Here is a 19,545-nt window from a genome sequence, read left to right as displayed (position 1 = left end):
ATGCTTCCACGGACGCTGTGGAGGGTGACTTTGTTAGCCCCATGTTGCTGGCTGTCTCAGTGCTACTGTGCTATAAAAAGGGGAAGGCCGCCTCCTCACATCCCCCTTCTTACAGGAAATATCAGGTTGTTATCACTAGCAGTCATCTAGTGTAGCAGGAAATGTTCAACTTCACCATTTTCTTGCCTGTAACTTCAACTTGAAGTGTACTAAGATGCCTGGACACCAGAAGTGTGAATTAGTGAGGGCTTAGGGGGCAAGTAAGCCCCTGAAATAGAACAAAACATGGTGATGGATGCCATTCTATGGAACCTTTGCATCTGATAACTTAATATGCTGCGAGGAGATGAGCAATAATGGCCCAACAGTACCAAAATGCCTTTGGGAAAAGAAATTCTTCTCTGAAACTGCTGGATAAGCATTTTAGTTGTTCTTCGCCCATCACCGAATGGACACTCCGAAAGTTTTCTGGTTGCATCGACACACTCACACACACACCCACACCCACACCCACCCATACTAACTCATTCACAAAACCCTGTGTTATATTTTGACTGTGGCGCTGTCTTGACACTGTCTGTGTGAGGCAGCAGGAGGTTGTGTGTGTGTGTGTGTGTGTGTGTGTGCGCCTATGTGGCTGAGGTGGTGGTGGCGGCAAAGGAGGAGCAGGGGGGCGATATCAGCTGCTGGGAAGGGCCTGATAAATGGCTGCCGGCAGGCCATGCGTCCTCTGAAGGCGCTGCAGCCCCCCGGCTGAGGACAGGAGGTGGAGGAAGATGGAGGGAAGGAGGTTGGGGAGGGAGGGTATGGTGCCACTGAAGCAGAGCCTTCCCAGCTCCCCGGAGACCTCCGCCAAGCAAATATTTGTCTGGGTTGACACCGTGTTCCATCAGGAGGCAGAGGCCCAACACTTCATGATTGGTCGCCCTGACGACCTCTCTCGGCGGTGGAAGCTGGGGGTGGAAACATCACCTTATCCAGACTGTGTGTGTGTGTGTGTGTGTGTGTGTGTGTGTGTGTGTGTGTGTGTGTGTGTGTGTGTGTGCGCGCGCTTGTGTTCGTGTGTGTGGGTGTGCCCTCCAAAGACATGGGGTGAAGTGGAGCTTATGGGAGGGGATGTCTGTTATGACGACCAACTTCTCAAGGAAAGCTTAAACATTGTTGCTTTGCTCCTATGTTGATAACTAGGAGATGACAGTCTAGAGTGGATTATGTGTGCATATGTGTGTGTGTGCGCATATGTGTGTGTGTGTGTGTGCGTAAGTCAAAAGGGGTCATTTTGCCTTTCTCCTTCACTGCACACTGACAGCAATCCCACACACGACCCTATAATGTGCTGATTTTTTTTCCCCTCTGAAAATCTTCCACCCTCCCCCGGTTTGCTCCGCTTGCCAGGCCTCCAGGGCTTGCCGGGGAGTGTGGGTAATGGGCCGGACTTGCCTTGGTGGGTTGGCCTTTGTGCGGGGGCGAGCTTGGCCCCCTAACCGGGCTGCTTTTGTTGCTCATAGCCTCTGATTATGCTGACCCTATAGGGCCAGGTTCTTGTGTTAGAGAGATGGGCTAAGCATACTCTGTATACTGTTGTAATGTACAGTGGGGAAAATAAGTATTTGAGTTTGACCACTTGCAAAGAAATGTGTGATCTATAATTGTAATAGTAGTGTTTAACAGTGAGAAACAGAATATCAACAAAAAAATCCAGAAAACTGCATTTTATAACATTTATGACTTAATTTGCATTTGATGGAGAAAATAAGTATTTGAACCCCTAGCAAAACATGACTTAGTACTTGGTGGAATAACCCTTGTTGGCAAGCACAGACGTCAGACTTTTCTTGTAGTTGGTCACCAGGTTTACACACATCTCAGGAGGGATTTTGGTCCACTCCTCTTTGCAGATCCTCTCCAAATCCTTAAGGTTGCGTTTTCAATGGGATGGAATGAGGGAATGAGGTTCAAGCCCAATATTCCACGTTACATGGCCCCATCCATAGTCCCCTCGATGCAGTGGAGTCGTCCTGTACTCTTGGCAGAGAAACAGCCCCAAAGCATAATGTTTCCACCTCCATGCTTGACGGTGGGGATGGTGTCATATTCAGCATTCTTCCCCCTTTCAAACGCGGCAAGTCGAGTTGATGCCAAAGAGCTTGATTTTGGTCTTATCTGACCACATCCTGTCTCCCAATCCTCCTTAGAATCATTTAAGTGTTCATTGGCAAACTTCAGACGGCCCTGTACATGTGCTTCCTTGAGCAGGGGGACCTTGCGAGTGCTGCAGTACTTCAAACCATTACGGCGTAGTGTGTTGCCAATGGTTTTCTTGGTGACTGTGGTCCCAGCTGCCTTGAGATCATTCACAAGCTCCCCCTGTGTAGTTCTGGGGTTATTCTGCACCTTTCGGATGATCACCGATACCGCACGAGGGGATATCTTGCATGGAGCCCCAGACCTAGAGCGATTGACAGTTGTTTGGTGTTGCTTCCATTAACGAATAATCGCACCAATAGTTGTCTGCTTCTCACCAAGCTGCTTGCCGATGGTTTTGTAACCCATTCCAGCCTTGTGCAGGTCTACAATCTTATCTCTGACGTCCTTGGTCAACTCTTTGGTCTTGCCCATGGTGGTGAGGTTGAAGGTGTGAAGTATGATTCTTTGGAGAGGTTTCTTTTATGCACGCCACCAGTTGAGATCAGGTGTACCTTGTTAGGCCTAATGAGGACTAATCTGTGTGCTTCTTGGGCACATAACTGGTCATTGGGAGCCAGAATTCTTGCTGTTTGCTTGGGGGTTCAAATACTTATTTTCTGCATCAAATACAAATTAAGTCATAAATGTTATAAAATGCAGTTTTCTGGATTTGTTTGTTGATATTCTATTTCTCACTGTTAAAATACACCTACCATTACAATTATAGATCACACATTTCTTTGCAAGTGGCCAAACTTGCGAAATCGGCAGGGGTTCAAATACTTATTTTCCCCACTGTATTTCTTGTTTTGTATTTTTTTATTTTGGTTTGTCCCCACTTATCCCCTTTAAAATTATAAATTATATTATATTATTAGTAACACTTGATTCTTCTGTGGCTACTGGTGTACAAATTGGCAAGGTTAAGGGATTAGATTCCAAAAGCTCTACTAAAATTGTATCCCTGTGCTATTGTACGTTGTCTTAACTTAGATCGAAGGAATAGAAGAGAAATAGTAGGATGTCTGTGTTGGGTTTGGCCGTGAAGTGGCTGTAGTGTAAAACTGAGAGTGTGTGCGATGAACTCTCAGGTCCTCTTTAGCAGGTGGAATGCAGAAGCAGAGGGAGGCTGCAGCAGACCGCCTCACAGCTCCACTGTCTCAGGACACCCATGGCCAAGGTTTATGTTGCTCAAGTGAAGGATCATGACAGTGGTGATGTCTATGTCATGGGTGCAGATTCCAAAGAAATGTCCTACACAAGTATTGGGATTAACGTTCACACCACTACTGAATTGGTATATATTGCTGAAAATACCAGAGAAACGGGTGAACATAAGATCCATTCTGAAATAGCAGTTAGAGAGAACTTGTTGCATTTACCAAGTTCATGATATATTTTTTTGCTTCAGTTGTCTACAAATTCCTTGAGCGGTGATGATGTTGCTCTCCATGCTGAAGAAATGATTTAAGATATTAAGATGCCACTTACAGCAGTTGTTCATTCTGCTCCTCTGTGATGACAGGGGCAGTATGTTGTGGCTATGGACCAAAGGGCAGTGAACAAACCCACTTCCCCTCAACACAGAGTGTTAGATTTTGGGAACCCCCTCTCCTTCTCCTATGCAGCCCACACACACACACACACACACACACACACACACACACACACACACACACACACAAACTGACCAGGATGGACTCACTGAGACACACACACACACGCACAAGCACCAGCTCGGTGAAAGACGGACAGACTGACACACACACACACACACACACACACACACACACACGTACACTGCACCGAAGCGAGTGTCTCCTGAGAGAGATGACAGCTTAAACGGGTAGAATCCCCCTCAGGCCACTTGGCACTTAATTAAGGATGTTTCTGGCTCTGTGGCAAGGGCTTAGGGGGGGCACATACTAAATCTCCATTTGGCCCAGAAGAAGTATCAGTTTTGTCTTCTCAAGAACAAAACATAGTCTCTCCCCCCCCCCCCCCCTGCCCCCCTCCTCCGTTACCACACCACACCACCCACGCCAGCACGTCCCCCGATGCACATTAATTTATTCAGCTCACCATCATTTGTATGAGGCATGTCCCCTTTTTGCTCACGTGAACTTGAGCTCCTCACAGACGAAAGGGAAAGGCAATGATGACATGGATTGGTTTATTTTGTAAAATTCCTAATCGAAAACATCCTAACCCAGGAGGTGTGTGTGTGAGAGGGACGGTGTGTGTATACCGGTATGTATGTATGTATGTATGTATGTATGTATGTATGTGTGTGTGTCTATGTATGTATGTATGTATGTATGTATGTATGTATGTACGTATGTATGTACGTACATGTGTAAAGATGGTCTTTGAATATCTGTTACTGAGTATGAGTATGGCACAGTCCAGGGCTTGATGTCAGAGAGGATCTCATTGACTAGTTTGAAAATAGCCTCTTCCCCATTTCTATCACCCCCCCCCCCCCTTCTTGTGATGCACTGTTCCCGTGTCTGCTCCCCTTGGCCCTGTCACTGGCTTGTCAGAGCTTTAGGAGGGCAACAGGATCAATACATCACCTGCTACATTTCCTTAAGCAGTCCCCTGTAACCTGGCCATGTTGAGAACAAAAATAACCTCCGTGCTGGCAGATGGAATATTAGCTCCCCCCCACCTAAAGGGTCAGGGTGAGAAACTGCTACACGGAGGGGGTGAAGGAAAAAGAGGTGAGAGTGAGAGAGATGGAGAGAGAGAGGGAGCAAGAGCGAGAGAGAAGGAGATGAAAGGAGAGAAAGAGTGGTGGTAGAGTGAGTGCAGCAGGAAAAGAAGATGGGGGAAAAAGGGAGAAAAAAAAGAGAAAGCGGTGACTGTAGCAGTTGCAAGAAATTCTCCACCATCCGCCGGGTTTATGTATTTGAAAGTAAAAACAGTTACACACCCCTTTGCCAATTTGAAGGTGCACCTCTGCCTTCTACTCCCCCCACACCCCCATATCACCGTTGCACCACCCACCCCACGTGGCCTCTTCGTCCACCTCCGGAGCGGGCTTCCTTATTAAAGGCGCATGGCCTGGGTCAAAGTGCCAAGCCGAGCGGCATATTATTAAAACCTAATGAAAGGCATCTCTGAAGCTCTGCGCCCGCCGTGTTCCTGGCTCCGCGATGCACACTCCTTTTCCGCTCTCCTTCCCCTCCCGTGAGTGTGTGTGTGTGTGTTTTATTGTGTGATGAAACAAAGGCAGCCACAGAATTGCCTGCCCTCCCACCGCATCACAGAGATATTTATAATGTATGGAGCAGAGGAATTATGCATGCCTGATGGTGGAGGTGTGAAATATGTAGAGTAGAGCATAGGGGTGATGCGATGTCTTACGAGCTGGATTTTGACAGCGAAGTGGTTGGTAGGTATGAGACCCGTGCAGCTATTTGCTTAATTAAAAACAAGATATGTATTCAAAGCTAGATAAAGAGGTGACTATGCCACTTGTATCAACCTGGACCGTGCGAATATACTGTCACTAAATATGAACTGCTCATAAGCTTCTTCTGCTAGCTCACAGTTGTGTAAGTGTTGGTTTGTCTGAGTAAGGAAGTGGTTTCATCAATGCTAGCTCTTATCTAACGAATTGTCAAATTATCATACAATACCAAAGCCATGTCATCACTAACCAATAATTGCATAGTATTACTCTATATTATAGGTTTATTTATTTATTTTCCAGTCCCATTTCCAGCTTAATCAGTTTAATATAATCTAACTATGACATGATGATGTTGCTTGGTTTATGGCTGCTCTTAGTTATTCAGGAGCAGTCTTGAAGGCTCAGTTTCCCTCGCAGACGAGACTGTGAAACAAAATAAAAATGAAGCTTCATGTGACTGCAAATGGTAACTTGCAGGTTTTTATGGGAGGCCAAGTGGAGAGGCTCTCCTTTTTTTTTTTTAAACGCTGAGCTTGTCTTTGTCATGGTAGCCAGAGGCCTTTCATAAATGCATGCAGTATGGCCAGGGTTTTGTGCTGTGAGCTGAGAGAGAGCCCTAATTGGGAGAAGGAGTGTGTGTGTGTGTGTGTGTGTGTGTGTGTGTGTGTGTGTGTGTGTGTGTGTGTGTGTGTGTGTGTGTGTGTGTGTGTGTGTGTGTGTGTGTGTGTGTGTGTGTGTGTGTGTGTGTGAGAGGGAGGGAGAGAGGAGCCATGGGGATCTAGCATTGATCTATGTGGAGGCAGCCCGCTAAACCTGTCACAGGGAGCCACTGTGCCACCAGCCTGGTGGCTATGCCAATCATGCTTGCTTGCACAGACACACACACACACACACACACACACACACACACAGACCCTGGCCGGGATCTTCAGCAGACAGCTCCACAGTGGCGCGTGGACCTGCTGGCTGGGTGAATTTTTAAAGAGCATGGAGGTTTAAAGACTGCCTGCCCCCTGGGGAGGAACGCAGGCTGGTAGATGAGGGAGAGAGAGGTGTGAAGAGAGCCCAAAGGAGGCTAACCCCCCTTTCCCCTCTTTCTTTCTCTCTTTCTCTGTATTTCTCCCTCTCCCTCTCTGTCCCTGTCTCCATATTTCTTACTCACCTCTGTCTTTATATTTGGCTGTCTTTTCACCATTTCCCCTCCTCTGCTATTCCTGACTTGATTCCTTCCTGCCTTGTCGTTCTCTCTATTTCCTGTTCACTCATTCCCACCTGCTCTTGCTCCCGCTTTCGTTGCTCTTCCTGCACTTCTCTTCCTTTCCATCTCACACTTGCTCTTTATTTCCTATCTGTTTCTCTCCTTCTCTCTCTCTGTCTCCCTCCCTCCCTATCTCTTCTCGTGTTCTCCCATCATCCTCCTCCTCATTTCCCTGACAGGGAGTTTTGACAGAAGGAAATGATCTCCGCTTACTGCATATCGCCCTGGTTAAAAAAATACAAAATAAAAAGGCAGGAAGGTAAAAAAACAGCTTGGAGTGTTTGAGTGTGTTTACCGTCTAGAAGAGGAAGAGCTCTCTTCCTCCTCACACCCCATCCACCCCTCCGATATGTGCGCCATTATTACATATCTGAACATCGAACATCTGTGGCGCTGCTAACAGACTCCTGGCTAATGAAAGAATAGATTCATATTTATGCGTTCATATGTTTCTTCTCGTGGCAATACACTTTCAAGTCAGGTGATCTTTCTTTCTCTCTCTATCTATCGCTCTCTCTTTGTGTGTGTGTGTGTGTGTGTGTGTGTGTGTGTGTGTGTGTGTGTGTGTGTGTGTGTGTGTTAGAGAGTGTGTTAGAGAGTGTGTATGTGAGTGTCAAACCTATGCTGAATGGATTCAGGGTGATGCTGTACCCCAAACACCTGCTCACATGCACACACCCAGAAACACTCGTCCACACCCACACCAGTACTCACCCCTATAGTCTTCCTTTCTTTCACTTACAGACACACTGCCATACATTTTACCACACACATTCACAGGCAGGGGAAATAAAATAAATAAATAAATAAATAAAAATGAGGTAGAGAGCAACTGAGGGTTGGAGATAGAGGAGGAATGGAGGCAGGGGCCAGAGAGAGAGAGACAGAGAAAGAGAGAGAGGCCTGTGGATGGAATCTTTTGTCATAGAGGGAATAGATACAGAGAGGAGTAGAGGCAGTGAAGAAAAGGGAAGGAAGGAGTGAGACAGAAAGTGAAGGCACTGGAGAACAAGAAAGGGAGAGGTAATTGGAGGCTGAGCGGGAAAGGGAGAGACAGAGAAAGAAGGAGGGAGGGAGAGCGAGAGAGCGAGAGAGAGAGAGAGAGAGAGAGAGAGAGAGAGAGAGAGAGAGAGAGAGAGAGAGAGGAGAGAGAGAGAGAGAGAGAGAGAGAGAGAGAGAGAGAGAGAGAGAGAGAGAGAGAGAGAGAGAGAGAGAGAGAGAGAGAGAGAGAGAGAGCTGTGATTGCAGGCCTCCGCTGTGGGACTCCAGCAGGAAGGAGACTGCTGTCTCACTGACTGATACCCCTGTCTCAACAGTAAATAAATAATGCCGCAGAGCACCACAGCTCAGCCCAGCCCAGCCTGACACCTCCAGTGGCTTGTAAATGCATTAGCTGTTTTCTATTCTTTTGTCTTGGGAAAATGCTTCGTATCGATGGGGGAGAGGTGCAGAGAGAGGAAGAGGGGGGGGAAGGGTTGGAATGGGGTGTGGGGGTAGAAAATAGAAAACGGAAAATAAAAATACGACCCACCAAGAGCCGTAATGGTGATGCAGTCCCTTGCCACCGCTCACCACTCATCCCCACACACACCTCCTCCCCCCACCCCCATCTCCACCTCTCTCACTCTCATCCTACCTCCTCTCCCACCTCCTCCCCTGGCTTCTGCTTTGGTGTAGGTCCCCTGATCACTCGCATGAATGAGAGGAAAAAAGAGCGGAAGGAGGTGGTTTGTGTGTGTGTGCGCGTACACACACACACACACACACTAGGTGCCTAGGTGGGATTCACCACTTAACGCCATGAGGGGAATCGTGGGAAACATTTTTGTTGGGTCTCAGTGAAAGGCTTCTGGGAAGCCCATTGGCTTCGTTATTTTCGCTTCCCCTCCCATCGTCTTTCTCTAAGACTAGTTAGATTTGTTTTTTTTGTATTTTGTCAAAAGGTCCAGTAAACATTTCTGGCTAACATTGGCTGCGTCAGTCTTTTCAGGGTTAAATTACACATATATGTAAAAATATATGAGTCTGTCTTTTCATTAAAAAAAAAATACTGTTTTAATTTCCTAGTTTCACTTAATTATTGTTCATTCTCTCATTTCATGCAACGGTCATAATACGCACTGCGATGCGGCGTGAAATTAATTTGATGCTGCTAAGCAGCCCTCTCTTCTAGGGGGGCATCTGCTGATGTAGGACTAGGTATGGGAAGAGACACCTTTTTTCTTTGCCCTTTCAAAGGTGCTTAGCACCTATCTAGCCATGCCATCCCACAGCGTTCTGTGTGGCCTGAATAGATTTAACTGGATTTCGTGTGGTGAATGACTGTTGGTCAAAATTACACAGGAAGTTGCCTAAATGGTTCAACTCTCAAAAGCTGAGCACTTCGTCTTTATCACCTAAAGCACTTTCCAGCCTACTGTCTACAGTCATAGCACTCAAGTGCTATAGTACCACTATGCCGTTAAACATCCAGATCTGAAATATGTGGCTGTCATATCACTACCTAATTTATACCCAGTGTTGGGGAAGCTTTAAAGACATAACTTTGCAAACTACCAATTACTTTGGGCTCACACTGGAAGAATCTCCCTCCTCTCTCTATCTAGTCTGGAGAAATCTATTTTTGTGAACTAAAGCTACCTAGAAAAAGTAGTTTCAGCTACTTTATAAAGAAATATCAAATTGACAATGTCCATGTGATACGACATTATAACAAAATATAACACAAAACAGTCACATGCCAGCAACAAATGCCACTCAGCTGAGTTTATTGCAGGAAGTGTCTACTTATTCACAGGTCATACAGAAACCCGAACAATAAAATACCCCACTATTCATGGGAAAGTGTGAGGAATGTCAGCATTGGTCTTGTATACAGTGTGCATCAGTCAGCCACCTGCCTTCCAGAAACTAAAGTCCAGGTGGGGTATTGCTAAATTGGCTTGCAAAGTCAGTGTTAATGCACTTACCTTTTATATTCTTAGATTTGTGATTAACGTATTTGCAGCAGAGAGTGTATTTACTCTTGGCTTGCATAGCTCACAAGTACAAAAGTAGGTTTTGTCGGCGGAGCTAGTATTAGGTATTAGGTCATATAAGTGTGGCCAAGGCGAGTCTTCCTCAGGCTGAGATTCGGGAGGTGTATCCATGATGATGATGATGATGATGTTGCTGTGTGAGCACTGAGCTGCGTCTACACAAAGGTCATTGGTCCACAGTGGGCAGGGTGAAATTAAAAAGGGGGTGGGGCTGGTCAAAGGGGTGCAATCACAGTAGAGCAGCAATGGCCAATAATTGTTTGTAGGGCTGCACCGATACCACTTTTTTACAAACCGATACGAGTACGAGTATTTTTATTTGTGTACTTGCCGATACAGAGTACCGATACCGATACTTCTTAGATTTGGTCTCCATGAAAGTGCAATTCATTTGGAGGCAGATTTTATTTTATCCTCTGCAGATTATGTCAAGCCTATAGTACAAAATTAACAGAAGGCTATCCCAAGCCAAAAATAAACAGAGCTTTCTGGTTTTAACACACAAAAAAAGCCTTCAAACAGACAATATCATCACATTAGACAAAATGCAAATATAACCAGATAAAGGCAATTCGATTTGCTGCATAGTTAACAACACAGTCTGCTTAACAAAAACAGAACTATTACTGGATTAGCACAAGAGCACATTTCAGTTGCAAAAGGATCAGAAGAATCTCCTGCTCAAGTACACAAACAATCACTTAACCTATGTGGCACAGTCTGTCTCTCTACCTCTCTCTCTCTCTGTGTGCGTGCGCGTTTTTTTCTTTTGCAAGACGTCAGTTAAGATTGGTTGCTTCGGTCTTGCGCCACTAGCATCAGTGAACTCTGTGTACTTAGCACTATGGTGTGTCTTCAGATGTTTAATCAAATTGCTTGTGTTAAACAAAGTACTTTCCTTTCCGCCCCTCGACACCGTAGCAGTGCAGATCTTACAATGTGCCTTACTCCTGTCGTCGTCATTTATCTTAAAATGAGCCCAAATCGCCGTTAAGGCAGCACAACTGAATTGCTAATCGCTAACGAGATGCTAGCAGCTACATTTAGCGAAACCTGTATACTGAAATACTTTGACACTATGACAAACTTTCCTAACACAGTCAAACATCAAGCAAATGCAACACAAGACTGCAAATAAGCTACTTACTAGTCTGGCAGAGAGTGGTAGGACAGGTAGAACAATAAATCACATTTTGTGTCAGCATAGCCCGGCCAGTTTGATGCAGTGAAATACTGATGAGTGGTATCGGTGCTTGGTATCGGCAATTCAAAAACGAGTACGAGTATTTTAACGAAGTATCGGCACCGATACTGGTATCGGTGCATCCCTAATTGTTTGTCATTTTTTGTGTAGTTAACTACTGAAACTACAAAGTAATTTAACTAATCATCAATCAAATATGAATGTAGTCGAGCTACCAGTAAGCTACTGCAGAATGTTTGATAAAAACACTGGTTATCCGCCAAACCATACTGGGATAATTATACTGAAAGACCCACAGTATTATAGACATGCAGTGCTCAGTGTGCATTTAGGCTGTTTACTAATTTTGTCTGGAATGCTTAAATGTTTTGAGCCTTATTAAGTTAGATCTCCTCACAGACATCACGTAAACTCTCTGTGCTGTCTTTCTGTGCGTGCGTGCGTGCGTGTGTGTGTGAGCCAGTACTAGATGATGTGATCAAGATCCTCTCTCACTTTTGAAACCTTCATGGTTGCATTGTTAGTTCAGGCTCTCGCACGGGACCTCATTTTACGGGGTATCGGTACAAGGCGAAGTGCTTATTGCTGTGTGAACAGCTTAGCAAGTTGCACTTCCTGTTGATTGCTTCCCCAGCTGACTCAAATTTAATGGTAAATGTCATGCAAGCTTCACAGATTCACTTCAAAACAGAGGGGTGTTAAATGGGGGAAATGGATGTCCTGTGGACATTTCGGTACACTTTGTAAAAATGAGCATAATAGTATACATTTTGGTTCATTTCTTCAAAGATTTAGAAATTGGGTGTGTAAAACTGGACCGTGGTTTAAGATTTATATGTGGAGTGTTTTGGAAATAGCCGATCTGTAATGAATGTGGATCAATGAAAATGCTCTGTGAATTTATCAGAGGCTCTGATGGCGTTATTTTAAATATGAGATTTGTTTTTGGTTTGGAGAAATCTCATCAGCTCATCAGCGAGGGTACCATATCATAGCTTGAACTTAATTAAAGTAAATACATTTTTATTAACTTATTCATGTCAATTATTTATTTGTATATATATCTTTTTTTCTTATCTTCATCACCTTCCCCTTCCTCCCTCCCCATCTCCCGCTTTATCTTCAGTCAGGCATCTCAGTAGAGGAAGCCTGTAGCAGTGACCGCGGATGATACCTCGTTGATTATCTGTGAGCGGGATCTTGAGGGTGTGTGCGTTTGTGTAGGGGTGTGTGCATGTGTGAGTGCTGATGTAGGCGTGGCTGAGTGAGAGCTGGCAGCAAGAGCTGTTTCTCTGTGTGTGTGTGTGTGTGTGTGTGTGTGTGTGTGTGTGTGTGTGTGTGTGTGAAGCCCATGCTCCATATGCGCGGCGTGACGTTCAGCAGCAGCCGTGGCAGTGGCAGTGTCGGGGGAACATATTGGCTGCGTGCACCGCATCGGTTAATAATAGCAGCGCTCGCATACGGCCGCGTCAGGGCTCAGATGATGACGATGACAGCTTTACAGCAGAGCAGGCATTTCGACATTAACACACACACACACTCGCATTAAGACATACGTGTAGAAATGAGATGAGCCATTCCAGAAGACTGCCAACACTATCCCGGCTTGCTCGACGCACTCCATGACACACACCCGCTGAACACACAAACACAGCCATGTTTATCCACATTTGCTATTAAGAAGCACAGGAATGCATTACTGCTTTGCCTTCACACACATATATGCTCATACCCACAGCCTCACTGAGTGTGGACCACACTGTGTCACTGTGCTCATGCAGTGGTGAAAGATTGTCTCAATATGCAGTATAAATTGAAACTATGTCAACACAGGCTACATCATACACTTGCACACAGACACTAAAACATAGATAAATAAGTAATACCTTAAAAAACGAAATATGCAATACATGTAACACATACCGCCCCCCCCCCCCCCCCACCCACACACAGACACCCGCGCATTGTTGTTGTTGCCCCCCCTCTCCACATCCCCCCCACAACCCCATCCTCCCCTCCCTGTCTGCTGGTGGCGGCTTTATTCCTTGAGCCGGGATCAGTCACAGTTCCCCGCGGCCGCTCGCCTAGCCTGCCTGCCTGCCACGCTGCCCCGCCGCCCAGCTCAGCACAGCACAGCTCAGCTCAGTGGCGGCGGCGGCCAGGAGAGGCCCCCCATATGGCGCTGGGCTTGCTCCACGGTCTCCACAGGCCCTTGCAGGCTCTCTGCGGGGCCCACACCTCCATATGCTGCCACAGGAGCCCCCCCCCCCCCCAACACACACACACACACACACACACACACACACACACCCACACCTCCCTATCCTACTGTCCCACTGGGGACCCAAAACCCCTCTAGGCTCGGCTTCTCATCCACTCCCCCCCCGCACCCCATCCCCCACTACCCCCAAGCCTCCCTTCTCCAGTCGTCCACTTATGGAGTCGGGGCCCCCTGTGCTACTTAGGCCGTTGTCACCGCAATCTGCCATCTTTTCAAAACACACACGTTACCACCAACATGATGGTCTGGCAATCGATGGACTTAATCAGGCCTAATAATTTAATCTGCTGCTGCCCCACCTACCTCCTCCTATCATCATATCTCTCCTGTCCTCTTCCGCTAAAAACACACACACACACACACACACACACACACACACACACACACACACACACACACACACACACACACACACACACACACACAAACAAATACCATTCAGTGTTATTTCTATTTAACTGAGTTATTTAATTATCATCACTATTTTTCACTCATCCTGTTACTAGAAAATCAACCATGACTGAATAATTGCATGGGTACTTATATGCACACGCAGTCACACACACTCATCCCATGTACGTACTGAAGTTAATAAATGCCTTTTTATTGCTTCTGTAAATGCTGTTATGCACATGTGGTGTATGCTTTATGTATGTATGTGTGTGTTGTCAGGTTAAGCCGTGTCCTGACTGGATCAGTAATGTTTCGCGTTTTGTTTTCTCTTCTCTGTTTATGGGTGTCATAGGAGGTCCTTCAGACTGTGCCTAAGTTCTGCTTCCCTTTTGATGTGGAGAGGTAAGTCCCTCTTGTCCCCCTCCATCTTCTGCTCGGCTCACATTACATGAGCAGTTCCAGGATCTGCGACATTAGGTCACTTCCTCAAAGTTTAAATGGTGAGCGTGCATGGCAAAATGATCCCATAGCAGTCAGTAAGAGTGTTTAGTAGCTACCCTGCAGTTTTTGTATTTTACATTGCTGAGTCTCTCAGTCTCTCTTCCCCTCTCTGTTCTCACACAAACATCCAGCTTGCGTGCATTTCTCTCTCTCTGTGTGTGTGTGTGTGTGTGAAATGAATATGCTAAACAAGGAAGCGATGCAACAAGCTCAATGGCCATAAAAACTGGAAGCTGTTATAAATCTCACTTAGCACAACACCAACCCCGAGCCAAGAGAAGCGCCACCAAGAGAAACTGGTTCTCTTTCCATGCTCATACTGACTGGGGGGGAAAAAAGCGAGACAAAAAAAGGAGAGCCAGCTGAAAAGGGCCATGTGTCTAACCTTTGGGAAGAAGCCAGTGCTGGAGCGGGAGGGGGAGAGCAAGACTGAATGGGTAGTTTGCTGCGGACGGGAAAGGCCCTTGGCTCTTTGGATGTGACAGAAAGCCTCAGTCCTGTGGCAGTTCCCCTGTAGCGCAGCAAGCTGATGCTTACTTCCTTATTTATTTATTTGATTTATTTATTTTTTGTCGCCTACCACCTCCTGAATTTTCAGGGAATGATGATAATAATAATAATAATAATAATAATAATAATAATAATAATAATAAAAAAGACTCGTTGTACACTTTTATTTCCCTGTTTTGTTGGAGGGGGATGGGAGAAGCCATGCCTGGCAGAAAGCTTTTCTGCTGCCATCTAGTGATGGAACAGAGTTGTGGTCCCCAGTTTGGTAGTCAAGAGTCTGTGGCCCAAATCAGATCTAAATCAGATTTAGATTTAACACTGCGATGCGCCTATAAATGTAGTGCTTAGGTTGTGGACAATTTGATGACATCTTTGTTGAGCTGTGACTTGGTGTGAATCCTGCAACCAACTTGATTACCTAGCGTACTAAGCTTTTTGTATTTTGTTAATTAAAATGGATATTATTGACCTTAAACCCAGCATGTTAAACTTCTTTTAACTTCTACTTTTAACTATTAGATTAATTTTTTTAACTGCTGATACAAAAGTAAAATGTCATCTTAAATGCATACATCTGTCAGATATGTGCCTGCACTGATCAGTTCTGTTCATCTTGCCTGATATGGTTAATACCCTTCTGATCACTTCTTAAAATGCACAACTTTAAAGCCCAGCTACCTAAATATAATATTCTCTGTCTTTGTGTGTGTCTTTGTGTGTGCCTGTTATCCTTGCAGAGTGTCCCAGAATCAGGTGGGCCAGAACTTTACATTTGTGCTCACGGACATCGAGAGCAAGCAGAGGTTTGGCTTCTGTCGGCTGACGTCCGGATGTCGCGTCTGCATCTGTTTGCTTAGGTATGTTTGACTATGTTTGACTGTAAATCTTGATTATGTGCGCCATGTGGATGGGCTCCTGATTAGCAGCGTTCACTCTCCAAGTTGCTTTAGCGCACTCCTTCACTAAACTGCCCAGTATCTGCACTACTCATTTTCTGCACCATCAAGCTCGTATCACTTTATCAAATGGACATTTAAACAGCACTTTAGTTGTTACACTCAAGATTATTCTTTTAGAATGGACATTGCAGACAGAAGACGTGGCAGTGCTTAAAGACACTTGGCACTTAAGGGCACTTAAAGGGCTTGGCTTTCGAGGCTGGAAGGCATAGAAAATTGAATTATCTGGAGAAGTGATGTCACACTGTCAATGGGATAGCTTCAGATGTTATTACTCAACTACATCCTGTAATGTTGGAGAATCTGCGACGTGTTTCATTTCCAAAAGAGGAGACCACAGGTTCAGGCACAATACCTTACAAAATATGAAGTTAAACATAGTGCTTCATAGACAACTTGGTAATAGAATGAACCTTATATGGTTGGGGACAGTAAGGAATCACTGTACATAAGAAACCTGCACTTGCTGCACGATCAGTCAACAGTTTCTCCGTAATAGCTAACAAGTTAGTTGAGTATTATCCCATTCAATTAGCTGTGGTAATTTTAAGCTTGTGTATTATGTCATGTATTGATTCAATTGTTAACCCAGTCATCAGGCACAGTGTTAATAGGCACTAGCCTATTTGGTAGTGATGATTTGTTTCCCCAAACAGTGAAAAGCATTTTACTTACTGAGCAGTAGACATCCAGTCTCTTGTGTCCTTTAGCTGTTATGATTATTGAAATTAAAGAGACCGTATGGAACAATGTGCCACTTTTTCAAGCATGTTTGTATTGGCAACTAGTATTGGTAGTATCCTATAACTAATTTTCATTGTACGAGTACATAGTCATGGTAAGGACAGATAACACACCCGTCAATCCAACTAGCTGCAATGTTCTATGCAGTTTTGTGGTCCGGGTCGGACTACCTCGTGAAGAGATAGAAAAAAAAATTCACAGTACGACATCACTAACATGTATGTGTATCAAAAGACATAATTTATTACGCAAAAAAAAAACTCTTTTCAGTGTCAACTGTGCTGTTGTTAGTGTTCTTTTGCATGCCTTTTAGTAGTTGAAGCAGGCGCATAAACATGGGTCCAGATAGCCTAAACAGGAACTTTGTCTTAAAATTAAGCAATCCAAATGTCCTCAGCAAAATACATCAGCCGTGTAGGCACATACCAACCTATGGTCAGAAGATCCCATGATCCCACTGAATGAGTCAGGAATGTTTATTCTCGGCTGAAAATGTGACTGCCATTTACTGTGCATCATGTTATCACTGCCAATATAGAGCCTATACTTATAATGTCTTAAGATCAGGCTAATCACAGCAAAACAAGAATTAATGTTTAATAAATGTACAGGTATGTACAATACTTAGTCAGTTTAATAACTTGTTGGTTCTGACTGGCATCTTGCTGTGTGAACAGCTTAATTGTCAACTCGTTTACTGCCTGCAAAGAAAAAATTCTTATAGGATTAAGTCTGTGTGATTACATTAGCTCAGTTGTAGGTTAGATCTGTTTCAGTCAACCGGTTGTCTGTACCTTGTCCCCACCAGCATGACAAAGAAAAAAAGTCAGCTTAAGGGAAGCTATGAAGTTTCAAATGGCATGATAAAATATATCACTGCACCATTATAAAAACAGTTCAAAATCATTTTTGCATCCCTATTGTTTTATCTGTAATAGTAATAATATTTTTCCGTCAAATCTTTTTACTTCATATTTCCCTTATCTATGGATGCTAAATGTATGTAATATATAATATTGAATATAACATTGAACATGATTTTGAAACATGAAACACTGAATTTAAAGAAAGCCTCTGAAAGCTGAACAGGGCTCTAGCAGTGCAGCAGAACCCATCACGAAATGGCTACTTGATATTGACGGACATTCGTGGGTTTATCATGGACTTGATGAGCTGTTGTCAAGCTCCCCCGCTCCACCCTACCCCACTGCTCCCTCCCTTTTTTCCTCTCTATCTCTCCCCCCCCCTCTCTCTCATCCCTCCCTCCCTCCAGCCCCACGCTGCTTGGCCTTTGTTATTTCCCTTCTCGTTATTGGGCTACTGGCACAGAAGCATGCCAGCGAAAGCGCTAGCTAGCGAGTGACGTGCAGTTCCGCTGCAGCGCGGCCGCGCACTGCTCCGCTCCCCATCATTATGCATGAGGGCCTGCTGCCAATTAGCCAAAGTCTCCCCTGTCCCCTCTCAGTGAGCCTGACATGCTAATGCGTTTGACACATGATGTATAAAATTCATTATGCATTCTGAGTAGTTTGCATGGCTTGCTTTGCCCGCAATCAGAAAAATTAAAAAAAAAAAAAAGTAGGGAAAGTTGTTGTCTGTCTTTCTTTAAATGGCTATCTAGGTTTTTGTTTGTTTGCATCTGGCTGCTTATGTGAGTGTAAACGTGTTCAAATGGAGGAAATTGATTTTGTTTGTTGTTCATAATACTGTGCATGTGTGGAGGTGTCAGCCATGATCATTAAAGGCACAGTACAGGCTGACAGTATATTTCATATGGATGTGCTCCTGTATGATGGTGTATCCTGTGTAAGTAAATACCTTACATTCTCTGGCGAGATATGAGGGAGAATTATTTAGCATTGATAAAACAGTGGGATCTCAAGTTCTTTTTTCCCCCCGTCTGTTTTTTATTTCCAGCTGAGTGCATGTCACCTTTAAAGTGCAAACCCCACATTTGATTCCAGCCCACTAGAGCATAGATGCAAACGTATGGAAATCATCTTCCTAAAAGTTAATTTCATTAAATGGCAAAGGTGATCATTAAACTCTGCAGAATGTTTTAAATCCTCGTAATGATTATAAATCAGTGAAAGTTGATGTGAAGAGTAGATCTCACATCCCTCCTTCTCCATCCTCCTGGTAAGAGAATGAAAGAAAGGGTAATTAAAACAGTTTGAGTAGGCGTGATTGTTGAAGTGCTGGGACTATAAAATTGTCACCTCTGCTTACATGAGGAAGTTGCCTAATGAGTAGGACAGCTTTATGTGGGCCAGGGCTATACTGCCCAGTTCTTTCTCTCTCTCTCTCTCGCTCTCTTTCTCTCTCTTCTCGTACTTTCTGTCTGGCTCCCCTTAGATATTTTGTGGGCCAGCGCTCGGTTGCCCTTTGTAGTACTGTGGCTTTAGCTCCTGCCCCATAGGCCCCAGCTCCCTTCAGGCAAAACTACTTCATTTCACCAAGTTCAACTATCACTCTCTCTCTCTCTCTCTCTCTCTCTCTCTCTCTTTCCCATACTCTACTTCTTCCTCTTTCTCCTTCAGTCTTGTACATCACAAAGGAATAGCTGGGGGAAAAAAACCAAATACCCCCTATCCCTCCCCACCAGTCAACCCCTTCAATCTCATTTTTATGTGATCCCTGAGACTCGGCATCGCCGTTAAACCAGACGGCTGCATGGCAGTTAGTGGTCACTTAGCAGGCAGACGGGCCACACTTCCTTCCCTTTGCTTAACCTTTACTAGGGGCAAAGGCGAGGCCTAATCACACCTCATGGCCAGCTACACGGTGCAAGTTATTTATGAAGGCCCAAAGCAAAGAGCCCTGGCGTAGGCCCTCATTTAAGACCCATGTGGGGACTAGGGAATATAAGTTTTTTTTTTTTGTCTGGCTAAGATGCTAGTAAACGCTGTTTGACCGACTGGTGGCAGAGTGGCATGATTTTCTGTTAAACCAAGTGCTGGCTGTTTGACCATTCTCACATGAATTAATGTAGTTGGGTGTTCCAACGGCTGCTGGTAAGGAGTACTAGTTTGTATTATTGGCTACCTTTTGA

At 44.8% G+C, this 19,545-nt stretch overlaps 1 protein-coding gene across 3 annotated transcripts in view; it reads left to right on the top strand.

The window, feature by feature from the left end:
* Nucleotides 1-19,545, top strand: part of dennd1b (DENN/MADD domain containing 1B) — a 99,698-nt gene that overhangs the window by 22,534 nt on the left and 57,619 nt on the right. For all 3 annotated transcript variants that reach the window (XM_031575465.1, XM_031575466.2, XM_031575468.2), the window contains exons 4-5: nucleotides 14,132-14,181; nucleotides 15,528-15,647. In XM_031575465.1, the coding sequence (XP_031431325.1) occupies nucleotides 14,132-14,181; nucleotides 15,528-15,647 (170 nt within the window). The remainder of the gene's footprint in view (nucleotides 1-14,131; nucleotides 14,182-15,527; nucleotides 15,648-19,545) is intronic.

The sequence above is a fragment of the Clupea harengus genome, chromosome 10 (assembly GCF_900700415.2).
Source record: "Clupea harengus chromosome 10, Ch_v2.0.2, whole genome shotgun sequence".
Lineage (NCBI taxonomy): Eukaryota > Metazoa > Chordata > Actinopteri > Clupeiformes > Clupeidae > Clupea > Clupea harengus.
The sequence above is the reverse complement of the archived record's forward strand: the minus strand, read 5'-3'. Positions and strand labels throughout refer to the sequence as shown.